Source organism: Coregonus clupeaformis, chromosome 16, assembly GCF_020615455.1.
Source record: "Coregonus clupeaformis isolate EN_2021a chromosome 16, ASM2061545v1, whole genome shotgun sequence".
Taxonomy (NCBI): domain Eukaryota; kingdom Metazoa; phylum Chordata; class Actinopteri; order Salmoniformes; family Salmonidae; genus Coregonus; species Coregonus clupeaformis.
The window spans coordinates 40737866-40758009 of NC_059207.1; the positions used below are offsets into that span (position 1 = coordinate 40737866).

The 20144-nt window shown below is 42.7% G+C and overlaps 1 protein-coding gene across 3 annotated transcripts in view; it reads right to left on the bottom strand.

Annotated features, from left to right (window-relative positions):
- Positions 1–20144, bottom strand: part of LOC121584733 (sarcoplasmic/endoplasmic reticulum calcium ATPase 2-like) — a 39971-nt gene that overhangs the window by 821 nt on the left and 19006 nt on the right. The window contains exons 6-20 of one of the 3 annotated variants that reach the window (XR_006003756.2): positions 18805–18885; positions 16392–16477; positions 15583–16047; positions 13056–13144; positions 12821–12923; positions 12592–12723; positions 12377–12496; positions 8777–8995; positions 6776–7111; positions 6436–6656; positions 4531–4733; positions 4235–4320; positions 4005–4138; positions 3737–3854; positions 1879–3628 (exon numbers count right to left, since the gene is read on the bottom strand). Coding sequence is in view for 2 of the 3 variants with exons in the window: in XM_041900804.2 (XP_041756738.1) it covers positions 3356–3628; positions 3737–3854; positions 4005–4138; positions 4235–4320; positions 4531–4733; positions 6436–6656; positions 6776–7111; positions 8777–8995; positions 12377–12496; positions 12592–12723; positions 12821–12923; positions 13056–13144; positions 15583–16047; positions 16392–16477; positions 18805–18885 (2666 nt within the window). In the remaining variant the exon portion in view is untranslated. The remainder of the gene's footprint in view (positions 1–1878; positions 3629–3736; positions 3855–4004; positions 4139–4234; positions 4321–4530; positions 4734–6435; positions 6657–6775; positions 7112–8776; positions 8996–12376; positions 12497–12591; positions 12724–12820; positions 12924–13055; positions 13145–15582; positions 16048–16391; positions 16478–18804; positions 18886–20144) is intronic. The other 2 variants (XM_041900805.2, XM_041900804.2) reach the window with 2 other exon arrangements.

Here is a 20144-nt window from a genome sequence, read left to right on the forward strand (position 1 = left end):
AAAGACAGGGAGAAACCAATCAATCATAGGACAGACAGAAGGCATAGGTTAAAAAAGCAAAGATGAAAACAGAGACATGGCTCTCTCACTGGGAATTTAAAAAGGCATGGTGAATAGAAAGCCATTAGGCCATCACTGCTTCATTTTCTACTTGCAGTCATGTCTAGGGCCATGCCACGTGCAAACAGAAAGATGGGAATAAATGCAGTAAGACATATTCAGTGGTGTAAAGTACTTAAGTAAAAATACTTTGAAGTACTAAAGTAGTTTTTTGGGCTATCTGTACTTTCCTATTTATATTTTTGACAACTTTTACTTTTACTTCACTACATTCCTAATGAAAATGATGTAGTTTTTACTCCATATTTTTTCCCTGACACCCAAATATGCTGCTTAGCAGGACAGAAAATGGTCCAATTCACACACTTAAAGAGAACATCCCTGGTCATCCCTACTGCCTTTGATCTGGTGGACTCACTAAACACAAATGCTTTGTTTGTAAATTGTCAGTGTTGGAGTGTGACCCTGGCTATCCATAAATAAAAAGAAATAATTGTGGCGTCTGGTTTGCTTAATATAAGGAATTTTAAATGATTTCTTACTTTTACTTTTGATACTTAAGTATATTTAAAACCAAATACTTTTACTCAAGTAGTATTTTACTGGGTGACTTGCACGAGTCATTTTCTATTAAGGTATCTTTCCTCAAGTATGACAATTGGGTACTTTTTCCACCACTGGACATATTTAAGTGAAACACAATACCCTGCGAGAGTGAGCAGTATGTCAGAGCCAAACACTTGCTACCAGTAATGACCCTTCACACCTCAATCCCTAAAAAACAGACTTGATACAGGTAGAACTGAGACAGACACAGGGGCTTCTATTGCAATTCCAAAAGCCCCACATCCTATACTGTGTGTGTGCTTTGGCTGGAACTTAGTGGCATTTTGTCGCCTGTCATTTTCCACCATGTTACAAAATCCTGCCGATGGCCTCTGTTGGCTGATACAGTGGCTCACCCCCTTGGCATTTTTCTTATTTTGTTGCCTTACAACCTGGAATTAAAATTGATTTTGGGGGGGATTTACACAACATGCCTACCACTTTGAAGATGCAAAATATTTTTTTTATTGTGAAACAAACAAGAAATAAGACAAGAAAACAGAAAACTTGAGTGTGCATAACTATTCACCCCCCCCCAAATTACAGCTGCAAGTCTCTATAAGCTTCTCCACAACTTTGTCCCTGACCTGTTCAGAGAGCTCCTTGGTCTTCATGGTGCCCCTTGCTTAGTGGTGTTGCAGTCTCTGGGGGCCTTTCAGAACAGGTGTATATATACTGAGATCATGTGACACTTAGATTGCGCACACAGATGGACTTTATTTAACTAATTATGTGACTTCTGAAGGGAATTGGTTGCACCAGATCTTATTTAGGGGCTTCATAGCAAAGGGGGTGAATACATATGCACGCACCACTTGCCGTTATTTTTTAGAATTGTTTGAAACAAGTTATTTTTTTCATTTCCCTTCACCAATTTGGACTATTTTGTGGATGTCCATTACATGAAATCCAAATAAAAATCAATTTAAATTACAGGTTGTAATGCAACAAAATAGGAAAAATGCCAAGGGGGATGAATACTTTTGCAAGGCACTGTACATAACAGGTAAAAGAACAATCAATCACTCATGGAATGGTACCATTTATAAAGCCCATCAAAGACTAAGATCACAGACTCTACCCAATATGTATTCTTCCAACAAGGAGAAGAGTTATTGCTGTCATATTAAAGCAACAAAACCTTTCAAGTACCCAGAGTTCGAGCAATAACACTGACAGCAAGGCATGAGCATGCAGGCAGAGGCTACTCACTGTTGGGTAAACAGGCGGAAGGCATTGGAAGAAATAGCAGTTAGGTTTAAGAACACTCAAGCGTTTACTGGCATGGTATTGGAGGGCATGCTTTCCAGGAATACCTATTACCTACAGTGTTTCTAAAACACGCTCAAGTAAACTAGTGTAAAGATATGGAGCATCTTTAATATAAACTCTATACACATAGATACTATTTTGTGTTATATGTACAGACTCTTCTACCAGCCAGTCATTTTAGCGTTGGGCCTATATACTATGGCCAAAGCAGTCTCCGCTTGGTGATACACCCCAATAGGGAATCCTGACCACATAACGGTCCCGTCAAAGCATCCATCTTGTGCTCAACTGATAAGAAAATCCGCCACTTGGTGTGTTTATACATATTCAAGTACAGTATGTGCTCAATACATAATCAATATAGTTATGTAATAAAGACACTACAGTGTCCGTAAATTAAGACTAAACCTAAAAAGGTGAACCTTTATGAGAATAGACAGAATATGTTGTGTTCAAGTAAACGTGTTTAACGACAGGCTTGTCTATATCCAAAAAACTACTTTCAATTGAACTAAGGTAACATTTACATATTTGTCCTAACCCTAACCTCCCTCAAGGAACATAAAAAGAACACAGATTAAACTTTTAAAAAGCTCTTAAAATAACATGAAAGGCAAATGAGGGCTTTATATTTCCTTATGCACAAGCGAAATGGTGCATACCTCAACACTCAATATGACAATGTTTATGAAAAGCTTACTGAGGAACACAGGTAGTAATCAATTGTGATATCAATAGCATTGAGGTAGCTGTGCTCTGCCTAGAGCAGAAAATAAACACAAACAAGTCAAATGGAGGAGCTCAAACAGGGGAAGGAACAATAATTAATTTGGTGAAGAAATCCCCGTTATTCATGCCTGGGCAGAATACATGCACGTTTTGTTACAGACTTCTGATTCAGTGCAAATTAAGTTCTTTAGAGGTCAAAGTTCACACTGAAAACAAGAGAAACATTTGAGTTCTGTGCACGCCCCTTATACCACCTGGCTGCCCTTCACACACCTTCCCAAAGCTACAAAAATCTTAATTTGGATAAAATAGTGTTAATTCTCTGTACACGTCAGACAGCTCCTAAATAGCAGATTTTTTTAAATGCCTGTTCAAAAAGGGGGAGCAAAAAAAGAACCAAAAGCTTGATATTAAATGAAGACACATTGACAAATGACAAAACTAACACCATTAAAAATATGAATATCTTAAAAGAAGAATAAAAAAGCGGAATGGTGAAAATGTCCTGGAGACAAACCAGCAGAGGGCTCACAGATTACATCTGTCGTCAACACAGGTACAAATGTTGACTTAAGCTCTCACTGCAGTTGATGTGGTTGTTGTAGTTGATCCTGGTTAATGGGGGATTTCGTTAGACGTGTGTTAATCTCCACTCACACTGGTGCACTGGGAGGGTTGTGTGCTGTAGTCAGGACCAAAACAGGGCAGACACATTAGTGTCGATGCTGTAGAGCCACAGCATCAGGGGGAGGGTGATGCCCACAAAGGGCCAGGAGATGCCCTCTGTGCATGCAGAGAGGGACCAGCCTTTGCTGGCTGACTTAGACTCTGGCTGGTTACCGGGTTCCAGGTAGTTCCTGGCCACAAACTTTAGCAGCTCATCCAGCAGGATGACAGGCAGGGAGATCTTCAGCACCACCAGCCACTGGGTCAGGTCCAGAGGGGTGATCTGGAAGATGACCTGGAGAGGTAGAGGAGGAGGGAGGAGGAGGGGATGGCGAGAGAGTGAAAATGGAGAACTTACAGATTGACCTGGGTTGAGAGGTTGATATGAGTAAAGCTGACTTACGGGCAGTGGCTCCACATAGAGGATGAGGAAGTGGAGGGACATGGAGAGGCAGATGGCCCCCAGCAGCCAGATGTTCTCCCAGGGGGGCATACGCAGCAGGGACTGGTTCTCTGACAGGCTGGGAGAAGGTCAGATTGTGGATGGTGGATCATATCTTAGTCAAAACTCTATATTATATTCTTGTACATTGAAAGTTGTAGTTGTCATCTACTAAATGCAAATAATTTTTGAGGATGAAAGAAAGCTCATCTCACTGCAGCGGACCCACCTGTTAAGGGCATTGCACATCTCAATGGTGACAAGCACAGACAGGGCCATTGTCATGGGGTAGGGGGACTCAAACACATTACACTCTAGGTCAGCAAAGTCAGGGTTGTCAGGGGAACACTGCAGGAAGTGGCTCTGTGGGGGGAGGAGTCAGACATGAGAGACATAAGAAAGGCTGGGAGGTACAACACCATATGGACAGTAAAGCTGACATCTAGGCGCTAGTCTCACCAGCTGGTACAGAGAGATCATAGGGCCATCCTCAGCAGCCACAAACCACCAGGTAGCAGCTCCTACTGTGGCAGCTCCCACATAGCCTGAGACAGAGACACAGTTGACTGACTGTAGGACAGACTAGTTCTATAACTAGGAAGACAGTGGACATGCAGAGAGGTGCACAATAACAGTATATGCCAGGGTATGCCAGTAGCAGTGAGCTTGAGAAAATGTAAACTGAAAGAGGAAAATTAAGATTGAGTCATCTGATATATAGTTGGAAACAAAGCACAACAGTCCCATTAACTCACATCCGATGGCCAGGTATCTGAAGAAGAGCCATCCAGAGATGAGGGGCTCCTTGGCACTGCGGGGGGGCTTGTTCATGATGTCCAGGTCAGGGGGGTTGAAGCCCAGTGCGGTGGCAGGGAGACCGTCTGTCACCAGGTTGACCCACAACAGCTGAACTGGGATCAGAGCCTCAGGGAAGCCCAGAGCAGCCGTCAGGAAGATGCTGCCCCCATAGAGAAACATCATTAACCTCCACAGGAGCACCATAACACCACTACAGAGACATCACGTTGGCAGGAGGAGGTACAGTGGGGAAAAAAAGTATTTAGTCAGCCACCAATTGTGCAAGTTCTCCCACTTAAAAAGATGAGAGGCCTGTAATTTTCATCACGTCAACTATGAGACAAAATGAGGAAAAAAAATCCAGAAAATCACATTGTAGGATTTTTAATAAATTTATTTGCAAATTATGGTGGAAAATAAGTATTTGGTCAATAACAAAAGTTTCTCAATACTTTGTTATATACCCTTTGTTTGGCAATGACACAGGTCAAACGTTTTCTGTAAGTCTTCACAAGGTTTTCACACACTGTTGCTGGTATTTTGGCCCATTCCTCCATGCAGATCTCCTCTAGAGCAGTGATGTTTTGGGGCTGTCGCTGGGCAACACGGACTTTCAACTCCCTCTAAAGATTTTCTATGGGGTTGAGATCTGGAGACTGGCTAGGCCACTCCAGGACCTTGAAATGCTTCTTACGAAGCCGCCACTCCGTTGCCCGGGCGGTGTGTTTGGGATCATTGTCATGCTGAAAGACCCAGCCACGTTTCATCTTCAATGCCCTTGCTGATGGAAGGAGGTTTTCACTCAAAATCTCACGATACATGGCCCCATTCATTCTTTCCTTTACACGGATCAGTCGTCCTGGTCCCTTTGCAGAAAAACAGCCCCAAAGCATGATGTTTCCACCCCCATGCTTCACAGTAGGTATGGTGTTCTTTGGATGCAACTCAGCATTCTTTGTCCTCCAAACACGATTGAGTTGAGTTTTTACCAAAAGTTATATTTTGGTTTCATCTGACCATATGACATTCTCCCAATCCTCTTCTGGATCATCCAAATGCACTCTAGCAAACTTCAAACGGGCCTGGACATGTACTGGCTTAAGCAGGGGGACACGTCTGGCACTGCAGGATTTGAGTCCCTGGCGGCGTAGTGTGTTACTGATGGTAGGCTTTGTTACTTTGGTCCCAGCTCTCTGCAGGTCATTCACTAGGTCCCCCCGTGTGGTTCTGGGATTTTTGCTCACCGTTCTTGTGATCATTTTGACCCCACGGGGTGAGATCTTGGGTGGAGCCCCAGATCGAGGGAGATTATCAGTGGTCTTGTATGTCTTCCATTTCCTAATAATTGCTCCCACAGTTGATTTCTTCAAACCAAGCTGCTTACCTATTGCAGATTCAGTCTTCCCAGCCTGGTGCAGGTCTACAATTTTGTTTCTGGTGTCCTTTGACAGCTCTTTGGTCTTGGCCATAGTGGAGTTTGGAGTGTGACTGTTTGAGGTTGTGGACAGGTGTCTTTTATACTGATAACAAGTTCAAACAGGTGCCATTAATACAGGTAACAAGTGGAGGACAGAGGAGCCTCTTAAAGAAGAAGTTACAGGTCCGTGAGAGCCAGAAATCTTGCTTGTTTGTAGGTGACAAAATACTTATTTTCCACCATAATTTGCAAATAAATTCATTAAAAATCCTACAATGTGATTTTCTGGATTTTTTCCCCTCAATTTGTCTGTCATAGTTGACGTGTACCTATGATGAAAATTACAGGCCTCTCTCATCTTTTTAAGTGGGAGAACTTGCACAATTGGTGGCTGACTAAATACTTTTCTTCCCCACTGTACGTATATGACAAATGGCTGACTCACCAGACGACCTCTCCCACATTGGAGGAGATGAGGTAGCGGATGAACTGCTTCATGTTGTTGTAGATGGCTCTGCCCTCCTCCACAGCCGCCACGATGGAAGAGAAGTTGTCATCGGCCAGGACCATCTCAGAGGCTGACTTGGCCACGGCAGTGCCAGAGCCCATGGCGATGCCAATCTCTGCCTTCTTCAAGGCAGGGGCATCATTCACTCCATCACCAGTCTGTGGGAGAAAACAGTGGCACATATACTTAAGGGTGGATAGGAGGCTAAATGACAACAGTAATACATATAACAGCTTTGCATGTACAGTAAGGATAAGGATGTGAGGGGGGGGCGTACCATGGCTGTGATCTCGTCCATGGCCTGCAGGAACTCAACGATCTTGGACTTGTGGGAGGGCTCGACACGGGCGAAGCAGCGGGCGTTGGTAACGGCATCGCGTTGGGCCTGGGGGGACAGGTCGTCAAACTCGCGGCCAGTGAACGCCATTTTGTCCACGTCGTCTTCTTCACCCAGGATGCCGATACGGCGGCAGATGGCCACGGCAGTGCCCTTGTTGTCGCCGGTGATCATGATGACGCGGATGCCGGCTAGGCGGCACAGCTTGATGGAGGCAGCCACCTCGGTCCTGGGAGGGTCCAGCATGCCAACGCAGCCAACGAAGGTCAGGTCAGACTGAGCAGAGAAACAGTGTCACCATCAGGGTTCCTACTAGAATTGCACAATACTGGACAACATCCAAAAGTTATACTACACTGAACAAAAATATAAAACAAAACATGCAACAATTTCAAAGATTTACTGAGTTACATTTATAAGGAAATCAGTCAATTGAAATAAATTCATTAGGCCCCAATCTATGGATTTCACATGACTGGGAATACAGATATACATCTGTTGTCACAGATACCAGAAAAAGGTAAGGGCGTAGATCAGAAAACCAGTCAGTATCTTGTGTGACCACCATTTGCCTCATGCAGCGCAACATCACCTTCCAATAGAGTTGATCAGGCTGTTGATTGTAGCCTATGGAATGTTGTCCCACTCCTCTTCAATGGATGTGCGAAGTTGCTGGATATTGGCGAGAACTGGTATACGCTGTCGAACACGTCGATCCAGAGTTCCAAACATGCTCAAATGGTGAGTATGCAGGCCATGGAAGAACTGGGACATTTCCAACTTCCAGGAATTGTGTACAGATCCTTGTGGCATTGGACCGTGCATTATCATGCTGAAACATGAGGTGATGGCGGCGGATGAATGTCACATCAATGGGCCTTAGGATCTCATCACGGTATCTCTGTGCATTCAAATTGCCATTGATAAAATGTAATTGTGTTATTGTCCATAGCTTATGCCTGCCCATACCATAACCCCACCGCCACCATGGGGCACTCTGTTCACAACGTTGACATCAGCAAACCGCTTGCCCACACGATGCCATACATGCTGTCTGCTATCTGCCCGGTACAGTTGAAACCGTGATTAATCCTTGAACAGCACACTTCTCCAGCGTGCCAGTGGTCATCAAAAGTGAGCATTTGGCCACTGAGGTTGGTTACGACGCCGAACTGCAGTCAGGTTAAGACCCTGTTGAGGACGACGAGCACGCAAATGAGCTTCCCTGAGACGGTTTCTGACAGTTTGTGCAGAAATTATTCGGTTGTGCAAACCCACAGTTTCATCAGCTGTCCGCGTGGCTGCTTTCAGATGATCCCGCAGGTGAAGAAGCCGGATGTGGAGGTCCTGGGCTGGCGTGGTTACAGATGGTCTGCGGTTGTGAGGCTGGTTGGACTTACTGCCAAATTCTCAAAAAACAACATTGGAGGCAGCTTATGGTAGTGAAATGAACATTCAATTCTCTGGCAACAGTTCTGGTGGACATTCCTGCAGTCAGCATGCCAATTGCACGCTCCCTCAACACTTCATCTGTGGCATTGTGTTGTGTGACAAAACTGCACATTTTAGAGTGGCCTTTTATTGTCCCCAGCACAAGGTTCACCTGTGTAATGATAATGGTGTTTAATCAGCTTCTTGATATGCCACACCTGTCAGGTGGATGGATTATCTTGGCAAAGGAGAAATGCTCACCAACAGGGAGGTAAACAAATTCGTGCACAAAATGCTTTTTGTGCGTATGGAAAATGTCTGGCCTCCTATTTCAGCTCAAGAAACATGGGACCATCACTTTACATGTTGCGTTTCTATTTTTGTTCATATGATATTAATAGGATCCAGAAGTATAAGTTAGGTATGATATCTACACATAACAAATGCCTTTTAACAAAATGCCTGTCAACTCCTACTCTATGCAGCAGTGGTAATGAGAGTAGTGCTCACCTCATAATCAACGAAGCGGGCACAATCGACCAGCACCATGTCCTCCTTCCTAGGTGGGGCGTCCCGGGTGGCCAGAGCCAGGCAGCGCAGGGTGTCACGCCCCGTTCCGTACCCACGGATCGTAGACATGATCCTCTCTTTGATGCCCGGGGTCATGGCAACCTTGCTGGTGCCCACTCTGACATGAGTACATCTGTCAATAACTCCCTCGGGGGCACCCTGTGGAGATGAAAGTGTTTTAAAGGTTGACACACAGATTCAAACATGGGTGACTTAAAAACACTAACAATTGGTTCAATGGGAGTCAAACATAGCAGGGTTTCTAAAAGGTGGAGATACCTTTTATTTATTTATTTTATTTTTATTTTTTTCTATATTTTTTTTAATTTTTTTATTTTATTTTCTTTTCACTGACCCCACTGTTTTTTTTTTTTTTTTTTTTTTTTATGGATCAGCTTAATATTGCAGATAGATTGTATCTTCTATCAATGTAATTGTCTGCATCACTTCCAATCCCCCCATTTTATTTTTTTATTTTTTTATATATATATTCCCCTTTATTACTTTTCAACCCCACCATCCTTTCCCTACTTGGAGTAAATTAGTGAACAACAATGCCCAGGTCTCTATTTCCGGTCTATACTTACTATCTACACCTTATGGACACAGTTAATTTTACAATAATTCTATTATATATATACATATATATATACATATACATACATACATATATATCATTATTATTATTATTTATTAATTTTTTGCTCCTGAACTACTTCTACTCTCAACCTCTCCGATCGTTTTCATGATGTCCATCCGGTTTGCTTCTATATGCCATATCTTTCTAACTGTGCTCTTTCCCAAAAGCTCCCAACATACAGCCTATATACTTATTATGGACACAGTATGCTTTACATTATTAGCTATCTTTGTTATTATTTGTTGTTATTTGTTATTAGTCCCATCCTTCAACTCTATTCAATACCTCCCATCTATCTCTTAACACCATCCATATCGGATTTCTATTTGCCATATATATTTCAACCGTGCTGTGATGTTTTACAATAATTCTGAACCTTTCTATTCTCATTGCTTCTACAGATTGAGAGTTAAAAATAAACAGCTTTGCTAAAAGTATTATTATATTATTGATTGATTGACTATGACTTTTCAGATCACCCAGTAATGCTATCTGCAAGGTTAGTTCCAGGTAAATATTGCAATCCTTTAGCCATTCCTGGACCAGTGTCCAAAAACAAGCTACAAATGGACAGAACCAAAACAAATGGTCCAATGATTCCGTCTCTTCACAGCAAAATCTGCAGAGCTGGGAAGATTGTATCCCCATATAAATAACATTCTATTGGTAGCAAGGATTTTATATAGTAATTTAAATTGAAAGATTCTAATTTTTTGAATCCGGTGTCGTTTTTGCGTGTCAGTTCATAAACACTATGCCATGGGATCGGTACATCAAAGATCTCTTCCCAACTATTTTGCAATCTATATGGGACGGCTGTCAATCCTTTGGTCCTTAAGTGAAACTGATATATTTTTTTATTTATCACAGTTTTCCTTAACCAATTATGTTCTTTAATGCAAGGCCGACAGACAAGTTCCTTACTTTCTCCCCTTCCACTTTCCTCTTCCATTTTTGCGGTAATGCTGCCATTATTTGGTTGTAATTTTGGGTAGAGCAGACATTTCCATATGTTTTTGTTAGCTGCATGTGCGTCATAACTCCACCAGTCCTACCGATGATATCATTTACAAAGATTATACCTTTTTTAAACATTCTGTCAAAAAATAAAGGTTTTTTGTCAATTAGTATATTTGAATTTAACCACAATATTTGTTGCATTATTTGTTCTGTCGTTTCTGGAGGATTAAATTGAAATTGCAACCAACTTTCTATGGCTTGTTTTAGAAATAGTGACATTTGGGAGATTATTTCCTTTTCAAATAACTGAAAGTGTGAGGTTGTAATCTGAATAAAGGGAAAAAGGCCTTTCTTGAACATTGGGTGAGACAATCTTACTAATTTGCTTGAGAACCAGTTCGGATTTAAGTATAACTTTTGTAAGACTGAAGCTTTTAGTGATAGGTCTAATGCTTTAATATTTAATAATTTCTGTCCTCCGAATTCATATTCATTATATAAATATGCTCTTTTAATTTTGTCTGGCTTGCCGTTCCAAATAAAATTGAATATTTTTTTCTCATATAATTTAAAAAACTGTTCGCTAGGCGTAGGCAAGACCATAAGCAAATAGGTAAACTGTGATAATACTAATGAGTTAATCAGGGTGATTTTTCCACAAATTGACAGGTATTTTCCTTTCCATGGTAGTAAGATCTTATCTATTTTTGCTAATTTTCTATTAAAATTTATTGAAGTGAGATCATTTATTTCCTTTGGGATATGTATTCCGAGTATATCCACATCACCATCAGACCATTTTATTGGTAAACTACATGGTAATGTAAAAATTGTATTTTTAGTGATCCAATACGTAATATAGTACATTTGTCATAATTTGGTTGTAATCCAGAGAGGTTAGAAAATGTATCTAGATCCTCTATGAGGCTGTGGAGGGATTCTAGTTGTGGATTTAAAAAAAAACATGAATCATCAGCGTACAATGCCACCTTTGTTTTTAAGGTCTTTATATCTAATCCTCTGATATTATTATTAGATCTGATTTTAATCGCTAACATCTCGATGGCCACAATAAATAGATATGCCGATAGTGGACAACCTTGTTTCACTCCTCTTGACAGTTTAAAACTTTCTGAGAAATAGCCATTATTTACTATTTTACACCTAGGGTTACTATACATGATTTTGACCCATTTTATAAGAGATTCTCCAAAATTGAAATGCTCCAGGCATTTATATATAAACCCCAGTCGAACTTTATCAAATGCCTTTTGAAGTCTGCTATGAATAGCAGGCCTGGTTTCCCATATTTTCCATAGTGTTCTAATGTTTCCAATACTTGCCTTATATTATCTCCAATGTATCTTCCATGTAAAAAACCTGTCTGATTAGAATGAATAATATCCGGCAATACCTTTTTAATTCTATGCGCTATACATTTTGCTAGGATTTTTGCATCACAACACTGAAGTGTAAGGGGCCTCCAATTTTGTAAATGGACTGGATCTTTATATTTTCCACTTGTATCCTGTTTCAGTAATAATGAGATCAGTCCTTCTTCTTGAGTGTCAGATAATCTACCATTTACATAGGAGTGGTTAAAACATGCTAATAACGGTCCTCTTAGTATATCAAAAAGGTTTGGTATACCTCGACTGGTATGCCATCCAACCCTGGAGTTTTCCCAGACTTAAAGTCTTTAATTGCATCCAGAAGTTCCTCCTCTGTAATTTCACCTTCACATGAGTCTTTCTGTGTGGCTGTTAATTTGACATTATCAATAGAAAAAAAATCTCTACAATTAGCTTCAGTTAGAGGAGATGGAGGTGACTGAAAAGAAAACATATGCTTAAAGTACTTTGTTTCTTCCTTCAAAATGTCATTTGGTGAATCATGGGTGACTCCGTCAATTGTAACCAGTTTCATTAAGGTGGTGATACCTTGACAAACATCTTTCCGAGGGAGGAGCGGGCCTTGTTGGGGGTGCAGTACACAGACATTGACTTCCTGTCTCTGGAGAACTCCAGGGTGAATTCCTTCTTCATCAGCTGCATGATCACCTGATAGACAACACACCACTCAGAAAACCTGCTAAAAACCAGCTGTGGCGTACTACACCATTTAACGGTTCAATGGTTGAAGTTAGTGTACTTACAGAGTTGCAGGCATTGGCCCTGTCGATCTTGGTCAGGCCTTTGACATCGGTGTCAAACGCATTCATCTTCTCCACCAGGCAGGTGAGGGCCGTCTCTGTGGCCTCGCCAACCTTCTCATATACACCTTTGGCCTGACGACACAAACATTAACCAATCAGTCACCTCTACTCGACATCCCATAATTATCCATATGAAGGAGGAGATAGGCATGCAGGTAGGGGCAAAGACCTCATTGAAGTCCAGAGAGGAGTCATTGCACAGGGCGCAGATGGTGGCAATCTCCACTAGACCATCATACGCAGAGGACTTCACTAGTCTGCCATCCTGGTACCTGGAGGGAGACACACAGGACAGGCCAGGAGACAAGATGAAACGTTAGAGGGAGTTTAATTATTAATGTAATTGGAAGTAAATAAATAATTGTATCGTAAATGGATTAGCGTTGAGCGTATTTGGTACTTACACTTCTCCTTCAGGGGCGTAGGTAGAGCCGGTGATGGTGAACTCATTCAGAGAGCAGCTGTTCCCCTCGGCCTTGTCAAGGATGAACATCTGGAGACAACACAGACAAGGAAAGTTAAGGCTGTCTCTCACACACAACTAATCATATCTCACACCAATGTATGGTTACAACATTACATTAGAGGTTGTTTCTTAATGTACACTGTAGATGGCAGCAAACACCACATAATAGCACAGTGGACTACATCAAGTCAGCACCACAGAGCCTGAGAGCTGTAGATCAGTTGTTCCCAACTCCAGTCCTCCAGAATCCCCAACAGCACACATTTTTGTTGTAGCCCCAGACAAACTTGTCAACTAATCATCAAGCCCTGGATGAGTTGAATCAGGTGAGTTTGTCCTGGGCTACAACGTGTGCTGTTGGGGGGTACTGGAGGACTGGAGTTAGGAAACACTGCTGTAGACCACCCTATACTGTGTGTGTGTCATACTCTCTGGGCTGGAGGGATTTAGATGCCCTATGGCTGTGTGGGGGCTAAGGCAGGAGTCTAGCAGTGAGCAGTGCTTGTTTGGTTTAGTCCATAAGTAAATAGTGGAGGCCATCTGTCAGGGAGCCAGCATAAAGAGAAGAGCGCACTGGAGCCCGGAGGGCTGGGCCTTTTCCCACAGGAAGAACTGGACTGGTCCAAGCCTAGCAGTCGGCACGTGCATACTAACACCACGTTACAACAGCCAGTCAGCTGGGACACCACAGCAGTCTGTCAGATAGATAGGAGGAAGGAAGAGTGATGGTAATCATTCATGTCCTTTTCCAGCTGGAGGCCATACTTCAGAGAGCCTTGCTGACGTCAGATGATTAGAAGAAAATAGCATTCCATCCTTTTTTTAAGAGCAGTCTCTCGCTGAATACATTATGCTTAAGTTGCTGTGAATTCAACACAAACTATTTTTTGTGGAAGATTTTCCAAGCATCACTGACAGATGAAAAGGGAGATGGGGGTTGGTTGGTGGACACTGGGTAGTGACCTGAAGAAGGCATGGTTCTCTTTCGGCTCCTAGCCTCTACACCAGAGATCCCATTCTCAAACTACTGGGATAGGTGAAAGCAATGTGGAGAACTCTCCACAGCCTACAACATGTGTTACTTAAAATGTCATCACTTAATGGAAACAATGAGATAAGTACAGTAGGATATGATGACTAGTAGTTGCTAATTTACTAGTGTATTATGGCTAAAATTGCATCATATATCCTAATAACAACTGCTCCCCGGGCACCAATGACGGGGAAGTTGATTAAAGGGATACTTTGGGATTTTGGTAATGAGGCCCTTTATCTACTTCCCATGAGTCAGAAGAACTCATAGATACCATTTTTATGTTCTGTATCCAGTATTTCGTCATCCAATGCTAACTAACGTTAGCGCAATGGCTGGAAGTCTCTGGGTATCCGCTAGCACAGGGCTCTCCAACCCTGTTCCTGGAGCGCTACCATCCTGTAGGTTTTCGCTCCAACCCCAGTTGTAACTAACCTGATTCAGTTTATCAACCAGCTAATTATTAGAATCAGGTGTGATAGATTAGGGTTGGAGTGAAAACCTACAGGATGGAAGTTCTCCAGGACCAGGGTTGGAGAGCCATGTGCTAGCAGATACCCATAAACTTCCAGCCAGTTAGCGCAACTACCTCTAACTTCATACTGGACACGGAGACATAAAAATGGTATCCACGAGTTCAGACTCTAGGGAAGTAGATAAAAGGGCCTCATTGTCAAAATCCTGAAGTATCCCTTCAAGGCAGCCCCCCACACCTCTCTGATTCAGAAGGGATGGGTTAAAAATCAGAAGACACATTTCGGTTGAATGCATTTAGTTGTGCAACTGACTAGACATCCCCTTTCCCCTAATAATTTCAGTCTACACCAGAGGCGAAAGGAAGTGACTACAGAGGGACATACATTAAAACAGACCATAGAGACCCATGGAATGCTAGATCAAAAGAAAGGTATTCTGGTAAATAAATGGCCGCTACCAAATAAAGAGCCTCTCATCCAGAAACGTTTGATAGACATAGGCCTACTAAATAATGCAACAGGTCAAATTTTAAAGGAGTGGAATCAGCAGTTCCAAAGACCTGTGCATATTCACCAAAAATAAAATAAACATGCTCAATTAATCATGAAATGTCTCTCTGCACTGGGAAAGAGCTGTAGGTGTGTTGGGGTGCCACTCAGAGGGAGGGAGGGGCTAGATGCTTCGCAGAGCAGTGACGCAAGGTCAGTTATGCAAGAGCACCGCGGATGAACAGTCATCCAATGGCTGAATGTATATCAAAGCCGCAGCGTGTCACTGCCTCCCCGCCTCTGTGTAACACATCTCTCTCTTGATTCTCCACTACAAAGAGCCTTTTGCACACATACACATACTCTCAAACACTATCACAGCAAGGTAATGCAACAGAGCCAATTCAGAGGCAGACCTCTCTGTCCAGTCAGTGTGTAAAACAACCAAAACAATCAACCAGATTCACCCTGCAGACAGACATCTGGTTGGTGGTGAGGGTGCCGGTCTTGTCGGAGCAGATGACAGAGGTGCAGCCCAGGGTCTCCACAGAGGGCAGGCTGCGGACGATGGCGTTCTTCTTGGCCATGCGGCGGGTGCCCAGGGCCAGGCAGGTGGTGATGACAGCAGGCAGACCCTCGGGGATGGCGGCCACTGCCAGGGCCACGGCAATTTTAAAGTAGTAGACGGCGCCGCGGATCCAGGAGCCTCCGTGGACGGGGTCATTGAAGTGGCCGATGTTGATCATCCACACAGCGATGCAGATCAGAGAGATGACCTTGGACAGCTGCTCCCCAAACTCATCCAGCTTCTGCTGCAGGGGGGTCTTCTCCTGCTCAGTGGCTGCCATCTCATCACGGATCTTACCAATCTCAGTGTTCACACCCGTAGCCACCACAACCCCAATAGCCTTGCCAGACGAGATGTTGGTGCCCTGAAAACACACAGGTGGAATATTATGGCCACACAATCATACACATGCATGAGGAGAGCAGACTAGATAGAAAATTAAACCACTTTTACAAACCAAAATAACATAGCAGGGTCTGTATATTTAAGTACATGTTTGATATTGAGTGATGCTGGCATAATTTGTTAATTATGTTAAGGAAAGTTAAAGGATTCATGCATCAAGCATGTTCTTCAACTCTATTGAGCTTGACTGTAAACAAGTAACTGAAGGACAAGCTCAAACTACTAGCTGATGGTGGAGAGTTCAATCATCACACAGCCGCTACAAGGAGCAGTAAGAAGTGAAGAGAGAAGAGTGTTGCTTACAGAGAAGAGCATGTTCTTCTTGTCCTGGTTGACAGCTCTAGGGTCAGGCACTGGGTCGGTGTGCTTGATGACAGAGACCGACTCGCCTGGAATCATAGCAGAGAGCAGCGCAGGTCACATATCACACGGATACCCCTTTGTCTGTGTCTAAAGCCTCAGGGAAAAACTATATCAACTTCAATCATAGACTACCACTCCACAATCAGACTACCACTCCACAATCAATGTGTAACATTCATGGCTCTTGGTGCTTGTGCGCATGATGCAGGGCAAAGCCTCTTATCATAATGTGGATCAAGTGAAAACCCTGGCTCTAGACTCAGAGGTGAACTCAATTAATTAAATCGTGTCATGATATTAAATTAATAATGCAAGTCTTATTTTGATAAGCTAAAGTAAAAAGCTGTTGTGAGGTGGGGCTGAGCTGTTGGGTTTGAACTGGCTCTTACATTACTGGCGTATTATAATACACCAGTCTATGGAGGTGTTTTGTTAGCGACATGATTCACCTATCAAATAAAGTTTTGAATAACTTGGTTCTGGAGGAGGAATACAGTAGCTTGCTAAAGTATTCACCCCCCTTGGCATTTTTCCTATTTTGTTGCCTTACAACCTTGAATCAAAATGGATTTTGGGGGGGGTTGTATCATTTAATTTACACAACATGCCTACCACTTTGAAGATGCAAAATATTTTGGGGGGTGAAACAAACAAGAAATAAGACAAAAAAACTGAAAACTTGAGCCCCCCCAAAGTCAATACTTTGTCGCGCCACCTTTTGCAGCATTTACAGCTGCAAGTCTCTTGGGGTATGTCTCTATAAGTTTGGCACATCTAGCCACTGGGATTTTTGCCCATTCTTCAAGGCAAAACTGCTCCAGCTCCTTCAAGTTGGATGGGTTCCGCTGGTGTACAGCAATCTTTAAGTCATACCACAGATTCTCAATTGGATTGAGGTCTGGGCTTTGACTAGGCCATTCCAAGACATTTAAATGTTTCCCCTTAAAATCACTCAAGTGTTGCTTCAGCAGTATGCCTGCTGTCCTGCTGAAAGGTGAACCTCCGTCCCAGTCTCAAATCTCTGGAAGACTGAAACAGGTTTCCCTCAAGACTTTCCCTGTATTTAGCGCCATCCATCATTCCTTCAATTCTGACCAGTTTCCCAGTCCCTGCCGATGAAAAACATCCCCACAGCATGATGCTTCCATCACCATGCTTCACTGTGGGGATGGTGTTCTCGGGGTGATGGTTTGCGCCAGACATAGCGTTTTCCTTGATGGCCAAAAAGCTCAATTTTAGTCTCATCTGACCAGAGTACCTTCTTCCATATGTTTGGGGAGTCTCCCACATGCCTTTTGGTGAACACCAAACGTGTTTGCTTATTTTTTTCTTTAAGCAATGGCTTTTTTCTGGCCACTCTTCCGTAAAGCCCAGCTCTGTGGAGTGTACGGCTTAAAGTGGTCCTATGGACAGATACTCCAATCTCCGCTGTGGAGCTTTGCGGCTCCTTCAGGGTTATCTTTGGTCTCTCTGATTAATGCCCTCCTTGCCTGGTCCGTGAGTTTTGGTGGGCTGCCCTCTCTTGGCACGTTTGTTGTGGTGCCATATTCTTTCCATTTTTTTATAATGGATTTTAAATGGTGCTCCGTGGGATGTTCAAAGTTTCGGATATTTTTTTATAACCCAACCCTGATCGGTACTTCTCCACAACTTTGTCCCTGACCTGTTTGGAGAGGTCCTTGGTCTTCATGGTGCCGCTTGCTTGGTGGTGCCCCTTGCTTTGGGGGCCTTTCAGAACAGGTGTATATATACTGAGATCATGTGACACTTAAATAAAGGCCACCTGTGTGCAATCTAAGTAATTATGTGACTTCTGAAGGTAATTGGTTGCACCAGATCTTATTTAGGGGCTTCATAGCAAAGGGGGTGAATACATATGCACGCACCACTTTTCTGTTATTTATTTTTTAGAATTTTTTTAAACAAGTTATTTGTTTCATTCCACTTCACCAATTTGGACTATTTTGTGTATGTCCATTACATGAAATTCAAATAAAAATCTATTTAAATTACAGGTTGTAACGCAACAAAATAGAAAAAACACCAAGGGGGAGGAATACTTTTGCAAGGCACTGTAAACAGTTCAAGTTTGCCTATGTGGAATGAAAGCAAATAAACCTGTGGCAGACAATTAAAAGTCATACAGTATGCTTGCAGGCTTTGATTAGCTCATACTATCATTAAAGCTAGATGTAGAACATCTGAAATTAGCATATATTGCCATTACACAGGAAGAGAGAGTTTTGTTATGCTTTTGGAGTAAGGCAGTTTGTCCATTTTTACTAGAGTTGTAGAGTAGCCTAAGTTGGTTCAGTATAGGAAAAACAGTGCAGCAAACAGCCACGTGTCTTACCGGTCAGGATGGACTGGTCTACTCTCAGGGTTGTAGATTTGATGGAGGTAAGACGGATGTCTGCAGGAACCTTGTCTCCAACTGGGGATGGGGAAACCAGACATACAGACAGAATTAGAGGTACACAGATTTAAAAACATAATCGATGGACAACAATGCTTTGCAAATTTTGCAATCAGGGAAAACTAGACAGATAATTAATATGACCTCCATAACTTCTGCCCATGACGTCAACTCATTGTAGCAGCACAACAGATACTATACAGTTACAGGTCTCAAGACCTGGTTATGGATGTGCAAAGCCATATTCAAGTCTAAGCCCATACTAAAAGCAGAACATTATGAAAAATACCCATCCTACAGAGTGCTTAGACTAATTGACCTTGAAGAGTACTGAGCCGTTCTCTGAAATATAAAGTCATTTATTCAGCATCAGTGTTAACTGATAGACTATAGCTCATTTCAGGGTTTGTTGCTGTGCCACACAGAGGCAGAGTACTGGGCTTCCATCACTGTAGAGGAGAGAGGAGGAGAGCCAGAGCAGGAGGAGGAAATGGAGGACTGGTGAGACATAAAAGGCCCATCCCAAAGGAGACAGACAATTTGGGCCACATCTGAATTGTGGCGTCCTGATTCAGCAACCTATTAGTACATAAACGCTGTAGGTCACAGTTCTACATAAAAACACATCTATTGGCTCTCACAGACCTGGAGACTTAACATGGTATTACAATGTCTTCCTGTAACCAGGCTGGCCTGTAAAAATGTATTTCCCCAATAAAAACACCTCCACACACAGACCATCTTGCAAAGGAGACAAAAGAGGAAGACATGAATCTTCAGTCATTTTTAAACCAGCCCAACCCAAGACAAACTCAAGGTGATATGTAAAGCAGACATAAAAGGAAAAAGGGAAGGCTAACAGGTTTATTTTCAGTCATGCAAACATTACCTTTCTTTTCAGGACACAGTGAGTCCTGGAATAATATGCCCAATCTGGGTGATGGAGGGAGACTGGTGGAAACCAGGGAAGGGAAACATGTTCATGAATATCAGGATTCCTTTTTCAGGACTGAACAGACAGTAAACTAATCCGATCCCCCCTGTGCCCTTGAGAGGAGAGGAAAATAGCATGGGATGTACAATACGCACAGCCAAAATGGGAAAACTATTTAAATATGTTCCCCCAATGAGCTGACCAAACGATCTGGCCTTAATAGCCATGTATTGTTCTAATCTCCACCCGGCACAGCCAGAAGAGGACTGGCCACCCCTCGGAGCCTGGTTCCTCTAGGTTTCTTCCTAGGTTCCTGCCTTTATAGGGAGTTTTTCCAAACCAC